General features: G+C 40.6%; 1 protein-coding gene across 4 annotated transcripts in view; it reads left to right on the top strand.

Moving 5' to 3' along the window:
* Window positions 1–27642, top strand: part of PCYT1B (phosphate cytidylyltransferase 1B, choline) — a 115743-nt gene that overhangs the window by 45985 nt on the left and 42116 nt on the right. For 3 of the 4 annotated variants that reach the window (XM_019757054.3, XM_019757055.3, XM_074324220.2), the window contains exons 3-5: window positions 12115–12231; window positions 24087–24238; window positions 26651–26729. In XM_019757054.3, coding sequence (XP_019612613.1) covers window positions 12115–12231; window positions 24087–24238; window positions 26651–26729 — 348 coding nt within the window. The remainder of the gene's footprint in view (window positions 1–12114; window positions 12232–24086; window positions 24239–26650; window positions 26730–27642) is intronic. The other variant, XM_074324221.2, reaches the window with a different exon arrangement.

The following is a 27642-nucleotide window of genomic DNA, read 5'->3' as shown; positions in this document are numbered from 1 at the left end:
TTGATGGGCACCTGGCCCGGGAAACTGCTGTTAGGGATTCCTTTATTTAGAACTTTTCACATCAGTATTAACATGTGACAAGAAGTTAGTTCTTTGATTACCTAGAAGGCACATAAGAGATCTCGCTCTGATAACCATTGTTTTATTAGAGCAGTGGTCCTCAAACTTCATCATAGAATCCTCTGGAGGGCTTGTTAAAACAGACTGCTGGGCTCCACCCTCAGAGCTTATGATGCAGTAGGTCTGAGGTGGGGCTGAGAATTTTCATTTCTAACAAGGTCCCCAGTGATGCTGATGTTGTCTGTCCCGGGACTGCACTGCAAGAACCTCTACCTGAGAGTAACCATCAATTGGAATGTCATGCTAAGCAAAATATGTCAGACAGAAAAAGTCGAGAAACATATGACTTCACTCATATGTGGGATATAAAACTGAAAGCAACAAAGGAACAAGACCAAGCAAAAACTCATAGACACAGACAATAGTTTACTGGTTACCAGAGGGTAAAGGGGGAAGGGAGTGGTACATGAGGGAAAAAGGGGTCAAATATATGGTGATGGAAGGAGAACTTACTTTGGGTGGTGAACAGACAATGTCATATATAGATAATGTTTTATAGAATTGTACACTTAAAACCTATATAATTTTATTAACCAATGCCACCCCAATGAACTTAATAAAAATAAAAATAAAAGAGTAACAGTAGTGGTTGGAGGGAGTTACGGAGATTATCCAAAACAATTGTTGGAGCATTGTACTGTTACTAGAAAAGCGCAGAACATTTTTAAACTCTTGCTGTTTGACCACTTTTTAAGAGAACAAGAAAAGCATTGTTACTTTTTTTGAAGTGTCTGGTAATTTTCAAGAGCAGTAAGCAATTACCTTTTTGTGGTACTGTCTTGAGCATTCCATCGAAAAGCCAAGACAGACCCACACTTGGGATTTATAACGTGCTTCAAGATTATAGTTATAATTGAAGTCTTTCACTATCTCCATTGCTAGCCCGGTCTTATGACTTAATAAAGTTGCCTGCAATGTATTTCTCAATTTTAGGTCTGCCCAAACAGGGGTTGGCATATACATTCTAAAAGAGGTAAGGACGAATTCTGCTCATAGCTCTTAGCTCCTGGATGATGAAACAAGGATGATGAAACATCAAGAAAAACAACAGAGCAGTTAGAATTGGCACCTTTGATCTTAGCTCAACTAGTACAGCTGTGGAGCTATGAACCTAGAGGGTTTAGTATATATCCTGAGACAGAGAGAATCACTCCTGTCTCGAGGTAAAGGAAAAGTCCAAGTGATTGTTTCATAGGTTCCTTTCCATTAATGCTGACTTCTTTTCTCAAAGGGAAACTCAGTTCTGATTTCCAATTTTCCTTCTCAAAAAGGGGATTTATATTATTCTGTTTTCACAAAGTGTAGAATTTCCCAAATTCGTCTTTCAAGAGCAATCTTAATGAATTTTGCCTTATTTGTATGTCACCTGTACTATAATTTTTTAATACTTCATTTAAAAAGCAAACGTCAATTATTATCATTTATTGAAAATAGTATCACTGGCTACAAGCAGAAGAAAATTATAACATTTATATAAAACTGTAATCTTTAAAAAAAATGTAACTATTAGATTTAAAAGGTTAATTTTTGTGCCACCTTTTTTGCACATCAATTGTACACAAAAACAATACTAGTTACCATAATTACGGGGCATTTAGCCGTAGTTTGGTTGTATGACATTAGGTAAGCTGCTTAACTTTGCTGAGCTTCCATTTGCCTCTCTATGAAATGAGCATAATAAATCCACTCTCCCCTACCTACCTCACAGAACTAATGCAAAGATCAAGCAAAATATATGGGCTTTGCAAACTGTATGTATTTTTAAGGTATTGTTTAAACATAGGCTGTTAATAGCCGTAATCAAAAACGAATACTCAAAAAAAAAACCAAAAAACAAACAAACAGTCACCGTTTTGTTGTTGCCTGAATCTGAAGCAAGACCAAGAAACGCCATAACAGACTCCGCAAAAAAATGTGAATTCAGATGTAATGCAGTTGGTGATTGCCTCCTGTCTGGCCGTATGGTACGTGTGTGTAACTTTTTCACCAACTGCCAAAATGCTTTCCAAAGTGATTGTACTATTTTCTATTTCCACCAGCAGTGATGAGCATTCCAGTTGCTCTATGCTCCCGCTCCCCGCACAAGAACACAGGATATGGTGAGGCCAAAAAGGAACACCCACGGAGCCATAGATAGGGGAGTCATACTACTATATTCTCGATGCCAGTACCCCAACGAGGGGTCTTCCTGCACCCCAGTCTCGTTGGTGGCCAGGCGAGACACAGGAAGTAGGATCCACACTGTCACACAGGGTGTCAGGCAGGATCTCTAGTCCCGCTCTCCACATAAGAACGCAGGATATGGTGAGGCCAAAAAGGAACACCCACGGAGCCATAGATGGGGGAGTCATACCACTATAGTATCACTGGTGGCACTATAGTCTCACTGGAGGCTGGATCCACACTGTCCACAACCCGCCATCCTAATTGGAATCTGCACTTGCCAGCTCAGCCACCATCTTCTTGCTAGCCCCCATTTGCTGCTAGCGTAGCCACGGCAATTATATTAGTGGCCAATGGCTCACTGGTTACAGCTGACGGCCAACTAGCCACAGCTGATGGCCTCCAATCACAGTTGATAGCCATTTACTACCTGAGCCAGCACCTTTCTATGTGAGGATGAGAGCCTGGAAACTGCTCTCTGGGGCTCTGTCCCCACACACACGATCCGCAATCCGCCATCCATGCTTGCTAACCACACTTGCTAGCCTCAATCCGCCGTCTGCTTCTCTGCCTGCCTGCCTGCCTGCCTGCCTACCAACCAACCAACCAACCAACCCCCTAGCGTAGCCACGGCAGTTATATTAGTGTCTAATGGCTAACCAGTAACAGCTGATGGCCAACTAGTCACAGCTGATGGCCATCTAATACCCAAGCCAGTACCTTTCCACGTGAGGCTGAGAGCCTGGAAACTGCTCTCTGGGACTCTGTCCCCACACTCCACCCCTACAGGGTCTCACCTCACAATCTACATGACAAGCATCTTCCACGAGGGGCCCTGTGTCAGGAACCCAGCTCAAGAGAAAAAGTTCCAGTCCAGTTCAAGTAATGTCCCAGGGGGTGTCCCTCAATGTCCAACTACTTTCTGGGCACAGCCAGGGTTTCTCAGAGTACTGTGCTGGAACAATAGTGGCTCACAACCAAGGTGCTTACATATTCTCAAAGGTAGCCAGTGGAGACACTGGAAGCAAACATACGCCAGTTCCACTACATGGTGGTACGTTCCCAAGCAAACAGTCAAGCGGTCCATCAAATCAGGGATGGAAGGTGTCATGCGGGGTGTCATGTGGGGTCTCAGCTCCCGCTCCCCACATAAGAATGCAGGATATGGTGAGGCCAAAAAGGAACACCCACGGAGCCATAGATAGAGGAGTCATACCGCTATATTCTCTCTGGTGGCTGAGTTGGAAACACAGGAAGCAGGAGCCACACGATCCGCAACCCACCATCCACTTTTCTGCCAACCAACCTCACTTGCTAACTGCAATCTGTGCCTCTCTGCAATCTGCAATCTGTGCTTGTTAGCTTAGCCACCATCAGCTGCTAGCGTAGCCACAGCAGTTATATTAGTGGCCAATGGCTCACTGGTTACACTTGACGGCCAACTAGCCACAGCTGATGGCCATCCAATCACAGTTGATGGCCATTCGCTACCCGAGCCAGCACCTTTCCACGTGAGGCCGAGAGCCTGGAAACTGCTCTCTGGGGCTCTGTCCCCACAGAAGGCAATTCCCCATAGTTCACAGTCATTCACCAGGGCTGTGCACCAGGGCCCCACAATGTGTGCCCTCTCCACAGGGCGAGGACTCCAAGTCTTCCCCAACCTAGGAGTGAGGGACAACCTTGACCTCACCTGCATCCTCCACCAAGGACTCAACAAGCGTTTCCTCCTGGGACCACAAGTCCCGCACCCGGGCTGCCTCAGCAAGCACTTCCCAGCCCACACGGCTGCAACGACCTTCGCTTTCTCCAGCCTATGCTGGTCAGAAAACCATCCATGTCCTCCCACCCCTCCACAGGGGTCCAACTCCTGAGAACAGTGGCCACCGGGCACCACACACTGTGTGGGGGCCACCTGTCCTCCTGCCCAGAGTCAGACACCGTTCCTACCTGGCCGGAATCCTGCTCGCTGCATCAGGCGTCTGACTGGGTGGAGGCCTCGATGTAAGATGTCCGCAACTCTAGGAGCTCATGGCAGCAGCTGACCACCAAAAGGAAGACGACACTTGCTTTGGCCAATCGGGCGGCATGCCATCTGGAGGCTTGAGAGGACCACCAATTCACCAAGGGGTCACGTTTCTCCCAAGCAGGTTGCGTTTCCTGCTCCCCGCGCCGCTTCTCATGGGCTTCCTGAGACAGTTTTCATACTCATAAACTGTTCCACCATCCTTCAGAGTTCTGGCCAGCATCATACCCTGCTCGCTGCGCCATGTGTCATGTGGGGTCTCAGCTGCTGCTCCCCACACAAGAACGCAGGATACGGTGAGGCCAAAAAGGAACAACAACCGAGCCATAGATAGGGGAGTCATACCACTATATTCTCGATGGTGGCTGGTCAAGACACAAAAGCAAACATCCGCCAGTACCCCAACAAAGAGTCTTCCTGCACCCCAGTCTCACTGGCTGCTGGGCAAGACACATGAAGTAGGATCCACATGGTCTGCCATCCGCCTCACTTGCTAACCACACTTGCTAGCTGCAATCCGCTGTCTGCTTCTCTGCCTGCCAACCAACCAACCAAGCAATCAACCAACCCCCTTGCCAGCGTAGCCACAGCAGTTATATTAGTGGCTAATGGCTAACCAGTAACAGCTGATGGCCACCCAGCCACAGGAGATGGCCATCTGATTACAGCTGATGGCCATCTAATATCCGAGCGAGCACCTTTCCACGTGAGGCCAAGAGCCTGGAAACTGCTCTCTAGGACTCTGTCCCCACAGTATCGTCAATACTTTTAAAAACTTTTAGCTATTCTAGGAGTATGAGGTGCTTTATCATTCTGGCTTGAATTTGTATTTCCCTGATGCCTAATGATATTGAGCATCTTTTCATGTGCTTATTTGCTATCCATATATTTATTTGGTGAAGCGTTCAATTTTTTTTTGCCCTTTTAAAAATGAATTGTCTTATTATTGAATTTTAGGGTCCTTTATATATTATAGACACAAGACCTATATCAGATATACATTTTGCAAATATTTTGTCCCAGTGTATGACTTACCTTTTCATTTTTGTAAAAATGTCTTTTGAAGAGCATAACTTTTAAATAAGGTCCAATTTATCAATTTTTTTATTTTATGGTATGTCCTTTTGGAGTCCTAATTAAGGAAATTTTTTTTAAAGATTTTATTGGGGAAGTGTAACAGGACTTTATTGGGGAACAGTGTATACTTCCAAGCCTTTTTTTCCAAGTCAAGTTGTTGTCCTTTCAGTCTTAGTTGTGGAGGGCGCAGCTCAGCTCCAGGTCCAGTTGCCGTTTTTCTAGTTGCAGGGGGCACAAACCACCATCCCTTGCGGGAGTTGAACCGGCAACCTTGTGGTTGAGAGGACGCATTCCAACCAACTGAGCCATCCGGGAGGCAGCTTAGCTCAAGGTGCCTGTTCAATCTTAGTTGCAGGGGGCGGAGCCCACCATCCCTTGCGGGACTCGAGGAGTTGAACCAGCAAACTTGTGGTTGAGAGCCCACTGGCACATGTGGGAATCGAACCGACAGCCTTCGGAGTTAGGAACATGGAGCTCTTAACCGCCTGAGCCACCGGGCCGGCCCCCTAATTAAGGAAATTTTGCCAAACCCAAAGTCACTAAGATTTTCTCTTATTTTCTTCAAGAGGTTTTACATTTTTAGCGCTTACAGTTAGGTCTATGCTCCATTTTGAGTTAATTTTTGTATATGGCGTGAGATGGGAGGTAAGCATAGCCCCGTTCACTGTGAACTAGGTGCTGGCATCAGTGCATAGCTACCCAAGGGGAGTACTTCAAAGGTGACCATAGTGGTATTCAGTAATGCGGTCTGTAGCACTTTTTCTAGGATGAGTTCCCGAACTTAATTGTCCAACCTTGTAGATGTGCTTCTGAGCTCACTCAGGTTGTTGGCAGAATTTATTTCCTTGCAACTGCAGGGCCATGGATCTAGCTTCTTGATGGTTGTCAGCCAGACACCACCTTCAGCTCCTAGAGGCCACCTGCAGTTCCTTGCCGTGTGACCCTCTCCATAGGCTCTCTCACAACATGGCAGCTGGCTTCTTCAAAGCCACCAAGGGAATGTGAGTCTGCTAGCAATATGGAATCTATGTACTGTAACACAATCATGGGAGGGACTGCTATCATCTTTGCCAGATTCTATTCATTAGAAGCAAGTCTTAGGTCCCACTCATACTTCAAAGGGAGGGAGGGGATCTCACAAGGGCGTGAACACCAGGGTGCGGGGAGTATTCGGAGCCACTTTACTTTTTTTTTATTATGGAGAATTTCAAACATACACAAAAATAAAAATACACAATGAACCTTCATGTGTCCATCTCCCATACCTAACAGCCACCAACCCATGGCCAGTCTTGCCCCATGTATACCCCCATCTACTCTTTTTCTTGAATTATTTAAATGATAGGGCTTCCTATCATTTCCTCCATAAATCTGTCTGTCTGTCTGTCTGTCTGTCTGTCTGTCTGTCTATCTATCTATCTATCTATCTATCTATCTATCTATCTATCTGTCTATCTCTATCGTTTTTCAAGTATAACCACTATATCATTATCTTACCTAAAAATTACCAGTAATTCTTTAATATCAAATCTTCAATATTCCAATTTCCAGTTGCCTTACATCATCATTTATTTATAGTTTGAACCCAAATCTAAACAATGGTCTATATATTACAATATGTTGATGTGTCTTTTAAATCTCTTTTTTTAATCTGAAGGTCCCCCCTCCAATCTCTCTTTCTTTTCTTTCTTTCTTTTTTTTTTCCTAAAGTTTATTTGTTGAAGAGACAGTGTTCCCTTTTTTTGGTCCTGCAGAGTTTCCCAGTCTGGAAATTGCTGACACATTACAGTTTGTAAAAGTGAGCTTATTGCAAAATCAACTCCACAAATACTCTTCAAAGATTTACTAAATGGCCTTTTTCTCAGTAATTTTGTCATCTTTCTTTACTTTTCTTTCTTTACTTTTCTTTCCTCCCTGCTTCCTGAATCCATTTATCTTGATCACCTCTGAATCAATAACAAAAAGTTCTGCAAAATTGCCATCTGCTTTCCCCTGGGGTTTATATCTTTAAACAAATTTTCCTCAATTGAATTCAAATTGAATAAGAGCATTGAAACCAAGGATCCCTCATTAGGCAGTTTGTTATTTCAAAGCATTTTCTATTCACTGTGCCTTATTTAGAATACAGGATAATCCTGTGAAGGCAATTCTGTTTGTTTAAAATGATGTATAATTAGAAATAATTGCAATACCCTATCTGACATAAAGTCTCTCGAATATTTTTATTAGAGATATTTAATTTATTAGAAACATTTTACCATCCGAGTCTATTAATGTAACATTTCTTTTAGTTTATGTTCCAAATTAATGAGGTTTTACTACATCAAGAAATAATCACAATTTTAAATCTAAGTATTAAAGATCATTCAACCGAAGTTTGCATTGATTTTTTTTCTAATTTATTTTGATAACAGCAATATAATACATGCATGTAGTTTAAAAAGTCAGTGAAACTCTTAGGCTTATAAAAAAGAAAAAAGAAAAAACAAACCAGCAGTCCCTTTTCCTACCTGTCTCAGCCCTGAGTCTTGCTCCCAGTAGGCACTCAGCACTTGACAATCAGCTTTCCAAAATGTGGTTGACATCTCCCATCCACTGTCCTTGCCTGTCTTATTTCCTCTGCCCTTTGCAGGTTAAATCTTTTTAATTCTTTCTCTGTAATTCTTGTGGTGATTGGGAGGAAGTGGAGATAAGTGTGTATATGTGTTCAGTTCGCCATATTTAGCTTGTAGTTTGCCATATTTTCACTTCCTAGTTCCTTCATTGAGCGTCCAGAATGGTGTAAAAGTTAGTACCCAACCCCTCTTCCCCCACCCCAATATCTCCCTTATTTGAGGGGAAGGGTTTTGGGCTGGCTCAGCAGAAGTGTCATCCTGCAGTTTCTGGTGCTGTCTCCTGGCTCTCAGGGGGGCTGTGGTGAAGTGTGTCCCTCTTCTTCATGGAATGGCACTTCCGAGAGCACCGTATGCCATTGTGAGTGTGTCTGCTGTGGCCTATTCACTCTTGACCTTTCTCCTTAAGAAGGACTGCAGTGTTGGTTGCTTACCTCTAACCCTGAGCACCATCCTCACATGTAACTTCTGTACCCGACTCTCCTCCCTTTTGGGCATGTGTTCCTCCACCCCATTTCTTCTGATACCAAAGAGGTTAGGGACTGACCTTTGTGCTGGTCAATGTTTAGCAATTGGCCCTTCAGAGGGAAATAAGCTCCGATTTATAGCATTTGCCAATTTCTGTGGTGTAAATATTCCCACCAAGGCTCATTTCAGGCTACCAGTGTGACTTGGAGGTGGGAAGAAAGGTGCACAACTTTCTCTTTGAGCAGTAGGAGCTACTCCTGTACAATACTGCCTTTGGGACCAGGACTCGGGAGTCTTCATTCAGGACTGCCAGGCTGAAGGATGAAGTCATTTGTCCTTTTCATTGAGCTCCTCAGTTACTCCCGCCTTGATATTCCCACTGGGCTGACTCTGCCAACTGTTTGATTATGCCTAGTCTGTCTGAATTTGCTGGCTCAGACACCTGAGACTCCACTCTGGGTCAAGGGAACTCCCCAGTGCTCTGTTTGTCTTTCCTATTGGTTGAAAATGTATGTTCTGCATCAATCTTAATTTTGTTAGATTTTTACTCAGCTTTGATAGCCCCAGAGGAACCGCTTTATAAAATTATTTTCCTAAAGGGGAAGTTACAATGGATGCCACAGAAATACAAAAGATCATCCAAGAATACTATGAAGGACTATATGCCACCAAATTCAATAACCTAGAAGAAATGGCAAGTTCTTAGAAACATATAGCTTTCCTAGGCTGAACCATGAAGAACTGGAAAATCTAAACAGACCGATCAACAGTACCGAAATTGAATCAGTCATCCAAAACCTTCCCAAAAGCAAAAGTCTGGGACCAGATGGCTTCACTAGTGAATTCTACCAAACCTTCAAAGAGGATCTAATACCAATCCTGCTCAAACTCTTCCAAAACATTGAAGAAGAGACAGTACTCCCTAACTCATTTTATGAGGCCAACATTGCCCTGATACCAAAACCTGGTAAGGACAACACAAAAAAAGAAAACTACAGACCAATATCTCTGATGAAGACAGATGCAAAAATCCTAAACAAAATTCTAGCAAATTGAATGCAACAAAGCATTAAAAAGATTATTCATCACGACCAAGTGGGGTTCATCCCAGGGGCACAAGGATGGTTCAACATACGCAAATCCATCAATATGATACATCACATAAACAAAATAAAGGACAAAAATCATATGATTATATCAATTGATGAAGAAAAAGCATTTGGCAAGACGCAAAATAATTTATGATTAAAACACTTAATAAAATAGGTATAGAAGGATAATACCTTAACATAATAAAGGCCATGTATGACAAGCCCTCAGCTAATCTCATAATTAATGGTGAAAAACTGAAGCTCTTTGCTCTACATTCAGGAACACGACAGGGCTGTCCCCGATCACGTCTGCTTTTCAACATAATGTTGGAAGTCCTCGCCAGAGCAATCAGGCAAGAGAAATAAATAAAAGGCATCCAAATTTGGAATGAAGAAGTTAGACTGTCACTATTTGCAGATGACGTGATGCTATATATAGAAAACACTAAAGACTCCACCAAAAAGCTATTAGAAACAATCAGTGAATACAGTAATGTGGCCAGCTACAAAATCAATGTACAAAAGTCCATTGCATTCCTATATACTAACAATGAAATCTCAGAAAAAGAAATAAAAAAAAACAATCCCTTTTGCAATTGCAGCAAAAATAATAAAATACCTAGTAATAAACTTAACCAAGGATGTGAAAGACCTATATGCTGAAAACTATAAGACATTTTTAAAAGAAATTGAAGAAGACACAAAAATGGAAAGACATTCCGTGCTCATGGATTGGAAGAATCAACATAGTTAAAAAGGCCTATTACCCAAAGCAATACACAGATTTAATGCAATCCCCATCAAAATCCCAATGGCATTTTTAAAAGAAATAGAACAAAAAATCATCAGATTTGTTTGGAACCACAAAAGACCCCGAATAGCCAAAGCAATCTTAAGAAAAAAGAACAATGCTGGAGGTATCACACTCCCTGACTTTAGCTTGTACTACAGGGCTACAATAATCAAAACAGCATGGTATTGGCAGAAAAACAGACACATAGACCAATGGAATAGAATTGAGAACCCAGAAATAAAACCACATAAATATGGACAGATAATTTTTGACAAAGAAGCAAAACACATACAATGGAGAAAAGACAGCCTCTTCAATAACTGGTGCTGGCAGAATTGGAAAGCCACGTGCAAAAGAATGAAACTGGACTGCTATCTGTCACCATGTACCAAAATTAATTCAAAATGGATCAAAGACTTAAGCATAAGACCTGAAACAATAAACTGCATAAAAGAAACCATAGGTACTAAATTTATGAACCTTGGGTTCAAAGAGCATTTCATGAATTTGACTCCAAAGGCAAGGGAAGTAAAAGCTAAAATAAATCAATGGGACTATATCAAACTAAAAAGCTTTTGCACAGCAAAAGAAACCATTGACAAAATAAAGAGGCAACCAACTAAATGGGCGAAGATTTTTGCAAACAGTGCCTCCAATAAGGGGCTATTACCCAAAATACACAAGGAACTCATGCAACTCAACAATGAAAAAACAAACAACCCAATTGAAAAATGGGCAGAGGACCTGAAGAGACATTTCTCCAAAGAGGACACATAAGTGGCAAATAGACATATGAAAAAATGCTCAACATCACTAACCATCAGAGAAATGCAAATAAAAACCACAATGAGATATCACCTCACCCCAGTCAGAATGGCTATCATCAAGACAAATAGTAACAAGTGTTGGAGAGGCTGTGGAGAAAAAGGAACCCTCATACACTGTTGGTGGGAATGCAGACTGGTGCAGCCGCTATGGAAGGCAGCGTGGAGATTCCTCAAAAAATTACGAATAGAATTACCGTATGACCCAGCAATCCCTCTCCTGGGTATCTACCCAAAAAATCTGAAAACATTTATTGATAAAGACACGTGTGCTCCAATGTTCATTGCAGCTTTATTTACGGTGGCCAAGACATGGAAACAACCAAAATGTCCTTCGATAGATTAATGGATAAAGAAGTTGTGGTATATATACACAATGGAATACTATTCGGTGGTAAGAAAAGATGATATAGGAACATTTGTGACAACATGGATGGATCTTGAGATTATAATGCTAAGTGAAATAAGTCAGACAGAAAAAGCAGAGAACCATCTGATTTCACTGATACGTGGTATATGAACCAAAAACAAGAAAATAACAAGACAAACAAATGAGAAACAGAAACTCATAGACACAGACAATAGTTTAGTGGTTACCAGAGGGTAAGGGGTGAGAGGGGTGGTAGATGAAGGTAAAGGGGATCAAACATGTGGTGATGGAAGGAGAACTGACTCTGGGTGGTGAACACACAATGTGATTTATAGATGATGTAATACAGAATTGTACACCTGAAATCTATGTAACTTTACTAACAACTGTCACCCCAATAAACTTTAATTTAAAAAAAAAAATCATTTTCCTGCAGTGATATGAAACTGATAGTACGTAGACATTGTGTTTTATGCAGATAAACTTTCTTGTGGTGCTATACTGATGGAAGAATCAGGTAAAAGGGATTCCTTTTTCTGCAATTCTGTTGATGATGTTTTCTTTCTTCCATAGTTGACAGGCCTGTCAGAGTATATGCAGATGGAATATTTGACCTCTTCCACTCAGGCCATGCAAGGGCACTTATGCAAGCAAAAACGCTGTTTCCCAACAGCTACTTGTTGGTAGGAGGTAAGAAGTGCATTTTCTCTTTGTCTAGAAAACTCTTTTATAATGTGCTTCCTGAAAAGGACCCCTTTCAGAGTTCCATCTTTAAAATCTCATATTGTTAAAGCTCCCAATTTAGCCCATACTGTGTCACTTGTTCACTGCCTGAAATTGAAAATGACGTTTAAAAAAACCATAGGGGAAATGACATCATGTGATTATACGTCACTGATACCCCAAGAGAGAGACAGACTAATAATATCACTGAGGGTAACTGCTTCAGGTTTTCCATTAATACCTTTCTTCCTGTGTTTTGATGCATGATTTATTTTATGTTTCTAAAATTTTCTAGAGGGTTCGGAGGAAAGCCATATTATTGTGATGTCAAATCTTGGGGAGCTGAAGGGGTTCAGAATGATTAAGAGTAAACATGGTCATTGTCTATGTCCTTTGTGTGACCCACAGCACTTAGGATGATGTTGTGCTAACATTAGTGGTTTACAACAGCCCTAAATAGTTGAAGTTATGCACAGTGTGTTAAAGAAATGGAGATTTGTTACCTAAGTAATCTTGGTTCACAATGAAGGAACTGACTTACTTCGTAAGCATGTTGAGAGAGAAGGGTGGTTAGATGGCTACATGTGGCTTGACATTTTCCCCTCCAGAAGGCCTACAGATTTCAGTTTGGGTAAAAGGGACAGTCACTGACTGGGAGACCTGTGTCTCACCTCTGTAGCTTCTGGAAGCAGCGTATCCTTATACCATGATCAGTTTTTGTGGCATTATATGAACCAGGCATCACCGACCCTTAGACTTATACTGTGATAATAAAGGTGCCGGTAAGAGACTGTGTGTCTGTTTTTAAAAATGTTTTGTTATGTTCTGCAAGTTTGAAACTACTTTTTGAATGTTTAAGAGGAACCTATCTACAGATTTTGCTGAGGATGGTGACCATGTGGGTTATTGAATGGAGTTCTTTCCAGAAGGAAGAGATCATAAAAGGCAAGGGTTACTGAACAAGTCATGCAGAGGGAACCCAAGGCAGGCAGAGAACCAATCCCTTGTTCATTTCCCTTTATCTTGAGTGGAAAACCATTTCTTGAGTGAGCACTACCACCCGTAGTCTGGTCCTAAGCTGCTGGGTCCCTGACAAGACCTCTGCAGTATTTGGGCTTTGGTCATTTTGGTGACTCAAGTTTGTAGGAGTTAGGTGTGGGTCACACTTAACAGGAGCACTAGCCACAGCCCTGGGTTATTACACCAAAAGTAAGATCAAAGGACTATGTAGCTTTCAGTACATTCTTATAAATTGGAGAAAGCAGTAAGTTAATATCAGCAGCTCTCTAGGTCATTAGGCAACAATGGTTTCACTGAATTACTAAATGACCCCTTCATTTACCAGGTATTTATTGAGCTCCTACCATGTGCCAGGCACTCTTCTGTACACTGAGGATGCGGCCATTTACAAAGAGACTATGGCCTCAGAGAACTTAGAGTCTGAGAAAGAGGAAGACACTGCCCCATAAACAAGTAAATGTGTAATAGTGGTACTATGAAGAAATATGAACTAGGGTAAGGGGAAAATGACTGGTGGGGGGGAGGGGGTATTTTAGGTAGGGCGGTCAGGAGAGGCCTCTCTGGAGTGTTTGTGCAGAGACCTGAGTGAAGAAAGGGTGCACAAAAGCCAGAACATAGAACTTTCTCTATGTAGCTAGCGTTCTAATCAGTTAGGACGGTAATATTGGGACAAGTGGAAAGACATGGCAGCTACAGCAATATGTTATTTTATTGATTTGTACATCTTAGGGAGGCTTTCCATAAAAAGCACAGATAATTTAATACTCAGAGAAATTAATATGGACGGGAGTTCAAAGCCAAGAATTAAAGCAGCAGAAGAGGAGAAAAACTCCAACAAGAAATCCGGAACTTAGCAGCCGTGGCAAAAGGAGCCACACTGTTATCCTATAACTCTCAAACGCTAGAACTGATAATGCTGCATTAGGAAGAATTCACTTTTCATGCCCTGAGTGCTGAGATAAGTGTTCAAGAGGGTTGCTGCATACGGGGCATTGATTAATCTAATGAACAATGTCTTCTCTAGCAGGTTTACAAAGAAATGCAGGTATCCCCTCAGTGACTATTACATGGTTTCTCCGTGGAAGCCAAGAACATACTAAGATTACCATTGAGACCATATCTTTTGGTAGGCGACAGGGACTAGAATATGGATGGGAAATGGAGCAGTACTACACAAAGCTATAAAGAAGTGGTGTGTAGACTTTTGGGGACAGTGACAGAGTAAGAGTGAAAAACCACAAGCAATATAAACAATAAGTAACAAATAATTTCAATATGTTATTTTCTCCACTGATTTCTTATTCTTATTATTCTATTTTAAATAATTGGATGGCAATACTATGAACTAGTTTTAAACCACTTTTTCTAGTTTCCTAAGGTGAAAGCTGAGATTATTAATTTTAGATCTTTCTTCTAAAATATATATATTCAGTGCTATAAATCTCCCATTAAGCTGCTTTCCCTACATCCCACAAATTTTGATAAGTTGTGTTTTCATTTACTTCAAAATATTTAAATATTTCTCTTGAGATTTATTCTTTGACCTGTGTGTTATTTAGAAGTGTGTTGTTTAGTCTACAAATATTTGAGGATTTTGCAGCTATCTTTCTGTTATTAATTCCATTATGGACTGAGATCAGACATTGTATAATTTCTGTTCTTTTAAATTTGTTAAAGTGTGTTTTATGACTCAGAATGCAGTCTATCTTGGTAAATGTTCTGTGTGAGCTTGAGAAGAATGGGTATTCTGTTGTGGTTGGATGAGTAGTCTGTAGATGTCAATTATAACCAGTTAATTGATGGTAGTGTCCTTATTGATTTTCTGTCTGCTAGATCTGTCTATTTCTGATCTAGTGTTCAAGTCTCCAACTATAATAGTAAATTCATGTATTTCTCTTTATAGTTCTATCAGTTTTTGCCTCACGTATTTTGTTAGGCACATACACATTAAAGATTATCATGTTTTCTTGGAGTATTGACCCCTTTATTTTATGTAATGCTCCTATTTATCCTCGATAACTTTCCTTGCTCTGAAGCCTGCTGTCTGAAATTAATGTAGTTTTTTTTATTACTGTTAGCGTGCTGTATCTTTCTCAATCCCTTTACTTTTAATGTATCTGTGTCTTTATATTAAAGTGGGTTTCTTGTAGATGACATAGCGTGGGTCTTGTTTTTTGATCCACTCTGACAATCTCTGTCTTTTAACTGGTGAATTTAGACCATTGACGTTCAAAGTGATTATTGATATAGTTGGTTTAAAATCTACCATATTTTTTTCTGTTTCATATTTGTTGCCTTTATTCTTTGTTTCTGCTTTTGTCTTACACACTTTTTGCCTTTTGTTGTTTTAATTGACCATTTTATATGATTCTGTTTTCTTTCCTTTCTTAGCCTATCATTTATACTTCTTTTTTAACTTTTTAGTGGTTGCCCTAGAATTTGCAATATACGTTCTAAATTAATCCAAGTCCACTTTCAAATAACATTATACCAGTAGTGCAAGTACCTTATAATAACAAAATATGTCTAATTCCTTCCTCCCATCCTTTGTATCATTCATTTCACTTATATGTAAATATATATGTAATATATAATTGAATACATTGTTGCTATTATTATTTTGAACAAACTGTTATCCGAATTAAGAATAAGAAAAATAAAAGTTTTTGTTTTATCTTACCTTATTTATTCTCTAATGTTCTTTCTTTATGTAGATCCGAATTTCTAACCTATATCATTTTCCTTCTTTCTGAAGAACTTTTTAAAACATTTTTTGCAAGGCAGGTCTACTGGAAACAAATTCAGTTTTTGTTTGTCTGAGGGAGTCTTTATTTCTCCTTTTCTTTTAAAGGATAATGTTGCAGGGTACAGAATTCCAGGTTGGTAGGTGGGTTGTTTTCTCTGAACACTGTAAATATTTCATTCCATTCTCTTCTGGCATGTGTTGTTTCTGTGGAGAAGTCCAATGTAATTTTTATCCTTGCTGCTCTATAGGTAAGGTGTTTTTTTCTTCTGGCTTCTTTCAAGATGTTTTCTTTAGCATTCATTTTGTTTGGTGTTCTCTATCTGTTAAATGAGACTTGTGGCTGAATGTATTATTGCTAGAATGAGACATAGTTTAACATTGATTGTATTTCTATTTTTCCTTGTTATAGATGTAAGTGCTGAAATATTATTTTTGTTCACACAATTATTTAGATGGGAATAGAAGAAGTTTGTTAAAATGATGCCATTCAATTTTTGAACTCCTGAGTTATTTGCCAAATGTCACAAAAATAATTTATTATTGTCATCAAAATAATTGTAATGGTGTAGCAAGTGACAATTTATTAAGAGCTTCTTTCAAATTTGTTGCAAGCAATGGATTAGAAATTACCTGACCTTGTTTCCAAGCTATTAGAATCATTTGCTTTCTCCATTTCTGGAAAGTATAACAAAAAGGCTTTACCAAGACTTATCAAATGATTCTAATTATAACCCTTACTCTTTTACTTGAAAGCAACTTATTCAACCAGATATACTCAGAAAGGGTTGGGGAAATGGAAACGTTGATTTCATTACACCATTGCAATCCAATTATTTTTGATAAAATGCTTTTATCATTTGCTCAAAACTTAAAAAAAAACAAACCACACATAACATTAGGGCTGTAATTTTAGCTTGCTAAATGTGCAGAAAACACCATCTAACCTACCTGGCAAAGCCAGTCTTCATCGTCAAAACTACTGAAAACCTAGAAACCAAGAAAAAGCCTTTTCAATTCAAATGTATTCATGTATTTCAAGAAGCTTTATAAAAACCACAAAGAAATAAATTATAGAATGCATTGTATAAAATACAGTCAAGATTAAAATTACATAGGTCTAATATGTTACAAAGGAGTCAATAAATCAATGTGCTTAATTTATAATAATGCAACATAATTTGTAGATAAAATTACATAATATTTATAAGGAGAGGAGTATGATTAAAAAAAGTTATTGCTTCTCTAAATATTGGTGTGTCTATCAAACTCTGGTGTTTGGTTTGGGGAATAATTAAATAAAATCAAATATAAAAATCAGAAATAATTATCTTTATCAGACACCATTGTTATACTTTTCCTATGTATTTAAGGATAGAAAACAAATATAGCACTAAAAGATAATTTGTCTGGCAGTAGACATTTTTCGTTATGAGGAGGTAGAAAATAATAAATGTTTTAGAAGATAATATGGGATCAGAATTATCTATAAATGGAGTAAAGATTTTATGATGTGAGTTGATAAAATAAATTCTTAACTTCCTTTTTAAATAATGCATATGAAATTTTTTTGAAAATTCACATAAATCTTTTATCCGTGTGTTTATTCCAATGTATTTTGAAAACTTTGATAATTCCAGAAAATATTCCCGTTATATTTCTAAGAAGCAGCCGTAGCAGCCCATACAGCTTTGGCTATTAAAGTGATTTTGCAGTGAATAGCTGGGAAAAATGCTTACTCTTAAATAAAAGAGAAAAGGCATTTTTAGGATTCAATATGAGTATTGAGACTAGCTGGGAAAATGCTTACCCTTAACTACATGAAAAAGCCATTTTTAGCATTCACTGATTCTTTCCAATGCTCTTTTCTGCTTTGAATTCCTGGGCCGTATCTCTCAAGATCCTTGTCCGTTGACAATAGTTGGGAGAAAAAAGAGGCAAAGTTAGGCAAAAATTTCCCTCATTCCCCACACTACCAAATTTCGTTTCTAACACACAGCTTCCCCTGTAACAGAAATGTGTGCAAGAGAGGGAATTACAGGAAGCTTTTATAGATTTGTGGTGCTTTGAATAGTCATTAAATGAGGTTTCCGTGTGTTTGGCCTTAAGTCTTAACTCCCCGCCCCTTGCAATGCAAGAGAATAAGATTTGGATGGTGCCTTTCTTTAGTAAAGTGAAGTTCGTTTTGGACATAGAGGCTTTTGGGGGCTCATTAATTTTAGGAAAGGGTACCCTTGGAAGTTGAGGATCTGGAAATTAATTCCTTTAACGCTCCCTGTGCTCAGATACCTTTTGAAAAGTCTTCGTGTATCCCCAGGGGTATGTGTGCCCTAGTTTGAAGGCCATTGCCTTAGACTATCTTTCCTATTACAAACCAACTTAATGACAGACAATTCTATGGTGAAGAAAGTTAGGGAGCCCTCCCCCCACCTTTTTTAAAGGAGGGCGCAGCTCACAGTGACCCATGCGGGGATCGAACTGGCAACCTTGGTGCTACCAGCACCATGCTCTAATTACGTGAGCTAACCAGCCGCCCCAGGGAGCCCTTTATGAATAGGTATTCTGTGCTGTTCCTTGAAAGGCTGTCTCTTGATATTATGTGTGTAGTTAGCAAATAAAATACTGTAAGTTGAAAGAAACTGCTATATTAATTATGGGCCCCCTTACATCTACAGTTAAGTTTGTTGTAGGAATTCCCCTGGGTTGAGCAAGGGCTTAGCTCATGAAACTACTCTGGTCCGGGCAAGTTCATGGACAGGGCAAGTTCATGGACAGGTACTTGCTTCAAATACTTGGTATTTAGCAGAAATAATTGATTCAAAGACCAGAAACTATGATAACTGAAGGCACTACCATCTACTTCTCTACCTTAGGCAGTAACAGACACCATAAACTGCCATGATTTTGCACTGTAATTAAAATACCTGCATTTCTAATTTTTAAGCATGTAGCCAGTAATAATTTGAAAATTCTTTGATGCCAGCTTACATTGCTGGTATTATTTTAGTGAATTAAAACTATCTAGTTGTAATGTTCTTTTTTCTCCATTTTAATTTAAAAGCTCAGTCATTTAAAAATAAGTCAAGAAATTAAAATTTATGTCACAGTTTTTTCCCTAAAAAAATTTGTTGAAGGATATGAGTCACCAGTACCCTTCTGCCTCACAGGAGGGGAATTTAAAAAACAATAAACATAATACTACTCCTACTATAGTAAACATAAATATTACCTCATAAATGTGGGTTCATGCTCTATTGTATTTTAATTGAAATGAAATAGTCCTCAAAGACTCCATTTTGCCTGACTGGCGGGAAATTCAGTTTCAGCCCTTTCTGGGCTCTCTTCAGCTCCCCAGAGTCAAATAAGATTCCAAATGGTTTACAGAAACAGGAGAGGGGCTTCCAGTCTTCGGCCCAGCACTGTTTTTGCACCGCCCTCATCATCTAGCCTCTAATTATTAAATGGGAACCGATCCATTGCACCTATGCAAGGTGAGGCACCTGTGCCCAGGTGGAACCCCAGAGCCCAGGGCAGCATGTCCCTCGTCCCCAGAGTCTCTCCCTCTGGCCCCTGCTGATTGTGGGCTCCTCAGAACTTTGGGCTCTTCCTTGTTTGGAGGAATCTTCTCTCGCTGTCTTCTTTGTTACAGAATTCCCCCAAGGATCTCTGGCTTCTGGGAAACAGTAGCCAGAAGGGGAGGCTGTCTACCAGCAAGTTGAACTTCACAGCTTCTGTGGCGGAGTTTGTACCAAGAGGCAGGGCCCTTGCTTGGAGTGGCAGCGGCAGGGAAAAGACAGAGCCCAAAACATAAATGAATATTGCCATAAATGCTCCTATATTTCTACTACTATTAATAAATGGAAAAACGTTACTGGGCATTGCTGTCTACTCATACAGATGATCAAATTTAATTCTCAAAATGTCACCATGGTTTTGGGTTTTTTTATTGGGGAATATTGGGGAACAGTGTGTTTTTCCAGGACCCATCAGCTCCAAGTCAAGTCGTTGTTTTCAATCTAATTGTGGAGGGCGCAGCTCACTGGCCCATGTGGGAATCGAACCGGTGACCTTGGTGTTATGAGCACTGCGCTCTACCCAGCTGAGCCAACCGGCCACCCCAAAAACTTCACCATGTTTTAAAGACAGGCAACTGTCTTTAAAAGACTTACAGAGTTTGAGTAACTTTTCCAGTAGTAAGTAGCAGAGCAGGGATTAGAAGCTAAATCTGCTGGGCTCCAAAGTTCAACCCCTATGTTATATTTTCTCTCCTGCAAGGAACTGGTTATATATTTTTATTTAAAAAAAAATTTTTCAATTACAGTTGACATACAATATTGTATTTGTTTCAGGTTTACAACGCAGTGATTAGACATTTATGTCACTTACAAAGTGATTCCCCTGATTAGTGTAGGGATACCAGTAACATTTTATTTCGAGCACAGTGAGCTGCCAGGATAGTTTAGCTGCAGCATGAGATCCCTGACAGCTCAGTGAATTCATCCATGGAACACCATTGCTTAGAGTTCTCCATCTGGTTGTCAGAATGCATTTGCCAAGACTCAAGAACAACAGTGCTGCTTTGGCGTAATTAATGTTTAGACAATAACTGGTCAGCATGTTCAGCTGCTTCTTGAGGCCACCCCTGGGATATGAAAATAGGATCCTGCATTGGCATAAACAGGATGTTTGTTTGCTCTGTGCTCTGTTAGGAGGCCATTATCTCGGGCATCTAGAAGTTATACCAAATTGCTCAGGTGCAGGTTCAAATATGGTTCGGCCTAGTTTTGTGCTGTTTAAAATAGAAAATTGATGGACCTGAAATCCATTTCTGCTCGGTATAATTCTTGAGGTAGTGTTTTAGTAAAGTCCTAAAAGAACATTTAAAGTCTTAGATCGATTTGTAAATTGTATAGCTTGGCCCATAAATAATTCCAATTTATGGAGTCAAAGCTAACACAGTCAGTGAATCAATACATAACATACAGGTAGTTATTATGGCCCTACTCTCTGCCTCCTCCCCACCCCCCAACAGCTGGGTGTGATGGTTGATTCAAAAACAGGCTGGGCTTTTACTCACGATGTTCATAATATGCTTCAGGGGCTTTCCAATGTTGTATGTATCAGAATCTTCCCTGAAACTTGTCAGAAATAAAGCTTCCTGGGCCCTACCCCAGACCCACTGTCTTAGTCCGTTCAGGGTGCTATAACAAAATACCACAGACTGGGTAACTTAACAACAGCAGTTTATTTCTCACAGTTCTGGAGTCTGGGAAGTCCAAGGTCAAGGCGCTAACATGATCTACTTCTGGTGAGGGCCCTCTTCCCAATTCATACCCTGTTTCCCCGAAAATAAGACCTAATGAAAATAAGCCCTAGCATGATTTTCAGGATGACATCCCCTGAACATAAGCCCTAATGCATCTTTTGGAGCAAAAATTAATATAAGACCCGGTCTTATTTTCGGGGAAACATGGTAGTTTGTGTCTTCTCGCTATTCTCGTACATGGTGGAAGGTGCTAGGGAGCCCTCTGGAACTTCTTTTATAAGGCACTTATCCTATTCATGAGAGTTGCAGCCTCATGACTTTCCAAAGTCCCACCTCCGAATATCATTACCTTGGGAGTTAAGATTTCAATATATGAATTTGAGGCGGGGGGAGACATTCAGACCATGGCCACCCACTGAATCAAAATCTTGGGAACGGGAGCCCAGGCATCTTTATATTTAACAAGCTCCTTAGGTGATTCTGATACTCATCAAAGTTTTCGAGCCAGCCACATGGTTGATGGTGTTTTGGAAATGTGTAAACCACTACACTGTTTTCTCTAATGTATTGTATTCTACGTATGTCTATACAGCATCTCAGGAAGTATGTGTAGGAGGTAGATGGGCATACACGTATGTATCTAGAGACACACTATTCTCTTATTTGCATGTATGGTGTTGAAATGTGCCTATAGATAAATATACATCTATTATTTTAAATCATAGTAAACACTTATTGAGCATCCATATATATCAGGCAGTATTAATTCATTCAATAAATATTTGTTAAGAGGCCACTATGGGCTATCAGAAAATGAACCAGACCAAAGTCGCTGTCCTCGGGGAGTTTATATTTTAGTAGAGGGTCACCAACCATGAACAAAATTAAGACAATTATATTTTGACGAGTGCCACGGCAAGAAGTAAAGTGGGGAGGGGAGGGGGACTGCCAGTGGTGGTGGTGGGATTGCAATTCAGAATAGAGTGGTCGGGGAAGACTTATAGGAAAGGAGAGGGAGTGAGCCCTATGGATATTTGGAGCACAACTGTTCCATGCTTGGGAACAGGAAGTGCAAAGCCCTGAAAGGAGGAGCATTCCTGGTGGATTCAGGAAACCGCAGGAGGTCAGGGGCTGGGACGAGATAGGAGATTCAGTCAGAGTCAAGTAATGGGTGGAGGTGTGGATCTTGTAGGAGCCTGTAGGCCACGGGAGGACTTTGGCTTTTACTCTGAGGGAGATGGGAGCCTGGGAATGGCAGTCTGACAGGTTTTAATGGGATCATTCTGGCCGATGAGAACAAGCTGGTGGGGGTGGGCAAGATCAGAATCAGGAGACCAGTGAGGAGGCCACTGCAGTAATCCATGGGAGAGAATGGTGAATGGGCTGGGAAGGGAGCCGTGAAGGTGGTGAGAAGAACGTGGCTTCTAGCTGCAAGTGAAGGCACAGCCAGCAGTTTTGCTGATGGTTTGGGTGCAGGGTGTGTGAGGGCTGCAATAGGGGGTTCTCCAAGGATGCCGGGTGTGGTGTTGGCTGTCCTGACTCTGTGGCCAGATTTGGTTCCAAGAAAATGATCGTAGTTTTGTTTTTAAAAAAATACCTCGTACATTTAAAATTTGTACGTGTATTGTGTATACATAATACCTTAAAGAACAAAACAACCCGTCTTAAGAAGCAGTCGGGGTCTGATCCTCTGCTGCATGACCCTCACCAGGATACTGGCAAACAGGGGCTGTACCCACAATGGCGTGTATTCCTGACGTGTAGGAAGGCTCCAGAAAGCTGCCTTTGCCAAAAAATATATATATATATATATTCTGGAGAAGATAATGAATAATATATGTTGTTCCATTTATTTCGAAGCACTTTCCTCAAAAATCCTTTCTATGGCTAAGAGTGGAGGATATTATTATCCCCATCTGAGGGTTCAGTAACCCGAGATCTAGAGAGGAGAAGAAATGTGTGAAGGATGAACTTGGCTAGAGCAGATCTTCTATTTCAAGACTTTATCCTCTTGACTGTGTGGCTGGCTGTGTAGTGACTAGACCTCAATCCAGGGAACAGAAGTGTGTGTGTGTGTGTGCACACAGACATATATGCATGCATGTGAATCACACTTGGGTTACTAAGTACAATGAACTAGTAAAGGAATTGGAACTGATGGTTCAAACCTTCTATAATTCAGGCCCCTTGGTTCCTCTCTTCTCTCTTCTCTCTTCTCTCTCTCTCTCTGTTTCTTCCTTCTCTGTCTCTTCATTTGATCATTTTATTTCTTAATAGTAATTTTCACTGAAGGGTGAGATAGGGAAATAAAAAGACATGAAAGTCACATTAGGTCGTGTGGAGAATAATGTTAATAAAAGCCACAGTAGAGAATGCAGTTATAATTAGCACTGAAATGAAATTCTGAATTGCCGGTAGATTTCCGCTTGCTTCATTTTCCTGATCCTTTGTTCCTGTAAAAAATGGAGTTCAAGGGGTGGCTGGTTGGCTCAGTTGGCTAGAGCGCAGTGCTCATAACACCAAGGTCACCGGTTCGATTCCCACATGGGCCAGTGAGCTGCGCCCTCCACAACTAGATTGAGAACTTGACACGACTTGGAGCTGATGCGTCCTGGGAAAACACACTGTTCCCCAATATTCCCCAATAAAAATAATAAAAAAAACCACCTGAGTTCAATTATGCTAAGCACCTAGCAAGGCTGAGTTCCTTTTAAAGAAGCCATGCCTGTACTGGGATGGCTGTGAGCAGGGCCTGGGCCAGCTGACAGCACTTAATACTTTTGCCTGTTTTAGTCTGCAGTGATGATCTCACCCACAAATTCAAAGGTTTCACCGTGATGAATGAAGCAGAGAGATATGAAGCTCTCAGACACTGTCGCTATGTAGATGAAGTCATCAGAGATGCTCCATGGACACTCACACCAGAGTTTCTGGAAAAACACAAGGTACTTATTCTTCCATGGTCTCTAAGTAGCAGAATTAGGGAGCCTGGCTCTGCAGCCAATACCCAGAAAGCCCCAAGACTCTTCCAATTTCCTAAAGAGGTAACTTCAGGAACCAACATGTGATGGCACTTGATGTAGCACCTCTCTTCTGCCCCAGCCTGGGGACTGAGAGCCTCTCACTTCATTGTGGGCTCCGGAGCGAGACCACCAAGATCCAAGTGCAGCCTCTATCCCTTCCTAACCTTGAGCAAAATATTGAACTCACTCACCTAAACTGTAAAATGGGGTGATATTGGTGCTTTACTCATGGGACTGTTCCTCATGAGGATCTAATGAGATCATCTAAGTGAAACCCTTGGAACACTGGTTGGCCCATAGCAAGAGCTCCAAAAATGTCATCATCATCATTATTTGTGCTTATAGATTCACAGGCATGATTTTTCATGGAACAGATGAACACACATCTTATCCAGAAGGGCAAGGGTCAGCCTTTAAGGAAAAAACTTTATATCTATGATTTTGTGACCCTGAGACTCCTACTGATATAAGATTTTTATTAGTTGAAAACATGAGAAATTCTTTTGATCTGCATCAAATTATGTGCTTTGTATCTCCCTACAAGTCCCACATTAGGAGCTATTCTTTCCTTTTATGAACAGTACAAAAAAATAAGATTAAGCTGTTCTAAGAGTTTTCTTTTCTATTTTTAAATTCACAGTACAGAAGAGAATAGAGAATACTGATAAATGTGCATGGGTAATAGCAGAGGGGACAATTTCCCAGCAAGAATAAAAAGAAAAAAGAAGGACTACAATATGATTTACTTTCGGCAATCACTAACACATTTTCACTAAGCATCTATTGTGTAGTCAACTTGTGCTAGGCATTATGGGAAACTCATGATGGTAATGATGGCTGCCACTTACTGAGTATTTACCATGTGCCCAGCACTGTGCTAAGTGTTTTGCTCTTGTACAAATTGCATTCACTTTCATGGCCACCCTGAGAAGTTCTTGTTATTGTTATTATTATACATTGGAGAGGAGGCAGATCTAAGTTTGAGTACTAAGAATAGAATTAATAATAACTAGCATTTATTGAGTACTTACTGTATACCTGTTATTATTTTTAAGCACTTTTACATAATTATATCATTAAATCCAGTGATTCTCAAGTGAGGGAAAGTTTGTCTACAACGGACATTTGGCAATGTCTGGAAACATTTTTGGCTGTCACAACTGGAGGGGTGCTACTGGCATCTAGTGGGTAAATACCAGGGTGCTGCTAAACATCCTACAGTGCAGAACCCCCCAAAGGAATTACCAGCTCAGAATACCACTGCTACTGAGGTTGACAAATCCTGATTTAATCTTTGCCGCCAATTTATAACTTACATAGCAAGTAAGTGGTGGGGCAGGGATCATACCCAGGCAAGTTAAACTGCTACTCAAAATTACCTCTTGAGGTGCAGTAAAGCTGTGTTACAAAGGCCTTTGAAAGTTAGGTGAGGAGGTTTTACTTGATGTAGTAGGAAACAGGGAACTATTTCAGGAGGTACCAGGATGACAAGAAGAAAATTCTGTTCAAGGAGGATCCCCCATGTGACAGAAGGATGGCTTGGGGAGGAGAGACTCTGCAGTGAGGAAGGTCAGGTACAAGTTGGTATCAATAATCCAGGTGACAGGACCCTAGAATAATATAATAGCGATGGAGAGGAAGTGAGGCCAATTCCAAGGTGTTTGGGGCTAGATGAACTGGGAAAGTGGAGGTGCCACTGGAAGCAGGCACCAGTTTTCATGATGAATTAAATTCCAGACAGGTGGATTTTCAATGTGACAGCAAGGGGTGGTGAAAGAGAAAGTTTGGGCAAATCTGACAAGTTTTCCAGTTTCAGCAGATTTATGTCCCAATTGAAAGAGTAATGTGTGGCCTGCCTACCTCACAAGGTGATCGTGAAAATGTGGAATGAGACTAAATTCATTTATCAGACTAAACTCATTCCCACGATATAAGATCTGACTTAAGTGTGAGGGCCTATTGCCATCAATGGAACAGCAAATGGCGACTTGGGCTCCTCATCACAGCAGGGGTGACTCAAATCTGAAGAATGAATGAATTCTCTGAAGGACAAAGTTTAGAGGCCAAGTGTGGGAAAACAGAAGGCCAAGAAAACCTACTGCCAGAGGTAGGAGAGAAAGAGGGACCAGCAAAGGACAGAAACCAAATTAGTTCCCATTATCTCATGGAAATGGAGAGAACTGGAAATACCTTTCAGTTAAGGATTCCAATCCGCATTATAAACTGCTTATTTCAACTGCTTTATTACAGCTGCTTTGTTTCAAAAAGGCATTTTCAGATCACAGTCATGCACGTCCATGCCAGTGGTGATGTCACTCTTTCTCTTTCCAACAGATTGACTTTGTGGCCCATGATGACATTCCATATTCTTCTGCTGGCTCTGACGATGTTTATAAGCATATAAAGGAAGCAGGTGAGGTGTGCTCCTGGGCTCCCCTGTCCACCGTGGCACAATAATCACGTTTAATGAGATATCTGCCCTAGTTCTGCAGCGTAGACATATAAGGTATTGGAATTTCAGATGTCTCCCAAGTAGCCTCTACAACCCTCTGTTGACATGTGCTAAATGGCACAGACACCAGTTATGTTACTTATACAGGAATTAACCTAGCCCCAAAGTACTCAACTTCCGGTTTGAGGCTAGAGTTTAGAGTTCATCAGACTAAAATCACAGGACCCTATTGTTTTTTTTTTTTTTTTCTTTTTCTTTTTTTATTCCTATTGTTTAAAGGGCAATCATTTTTCTCATTCACAATGAAATTATTTTATACTCCCAAGAAAGTTCCTTCCAGAAGAAGGCAGATAACTGGCTAATTAACAACCTGGACTCCTTGTCTTTGAAGTCAGTTCTGCCGTATGTCATCCTGTCACATGATTGTAATATCTTCAGGTACCACATGCCGAAGCAAAAAAAGAATGGATAAGTATTTGTAGAATCAAGTAAAATATTTTCTTCCTGAAACCGTTAGGTGATGTCGTGGAGGGCAGACATAGTGCCTGAGCTTTGGAAGTTGTCCCATTTGTTGTTAAGCACTTCTGTTAAGGTCAGAGACTCTGGTCAGCTCCAGGGAGTTATTGGGGGGCTGGGAAGAGGTGAGTTTCCTTCTACTACAGGCTCCCTGGAGTTAATTCCTTCATCAAGTTCTCTGTTCCTACTCCTGTGCTGCTGGAATTGCTGTTGGGCTTTGTGACAGATCTGTGGTTTCGAGCCTCAGTGGGATTCTCAGGGCTCCTTGGTGACATTTACCTCCTCTTCTTCCCCTTCCTGTCCCAGTTTACCCGTAACTCATGCTTTCTTGACTCTTCTCCTGCATCTTTTTTTTTTT

Source organism: Rhinolophus sinicus, chromosome 18 (genome assembly GCF_057876585.1).
Source record: "Rhinolophus sinicus isolate RSI-liver-muscle chromosome 18, RSI-T2T, whole genome shotgun sequence".
NCBI lineage: Eukaryota > Metazoa > Chordata > Mammalia > Chiroptera > Rhinolophidae > Rhinolophus > Rhinolophus sinicus.
This window is presented reverse-complemented; position numbering and strand designations above follow the sequence as displayed.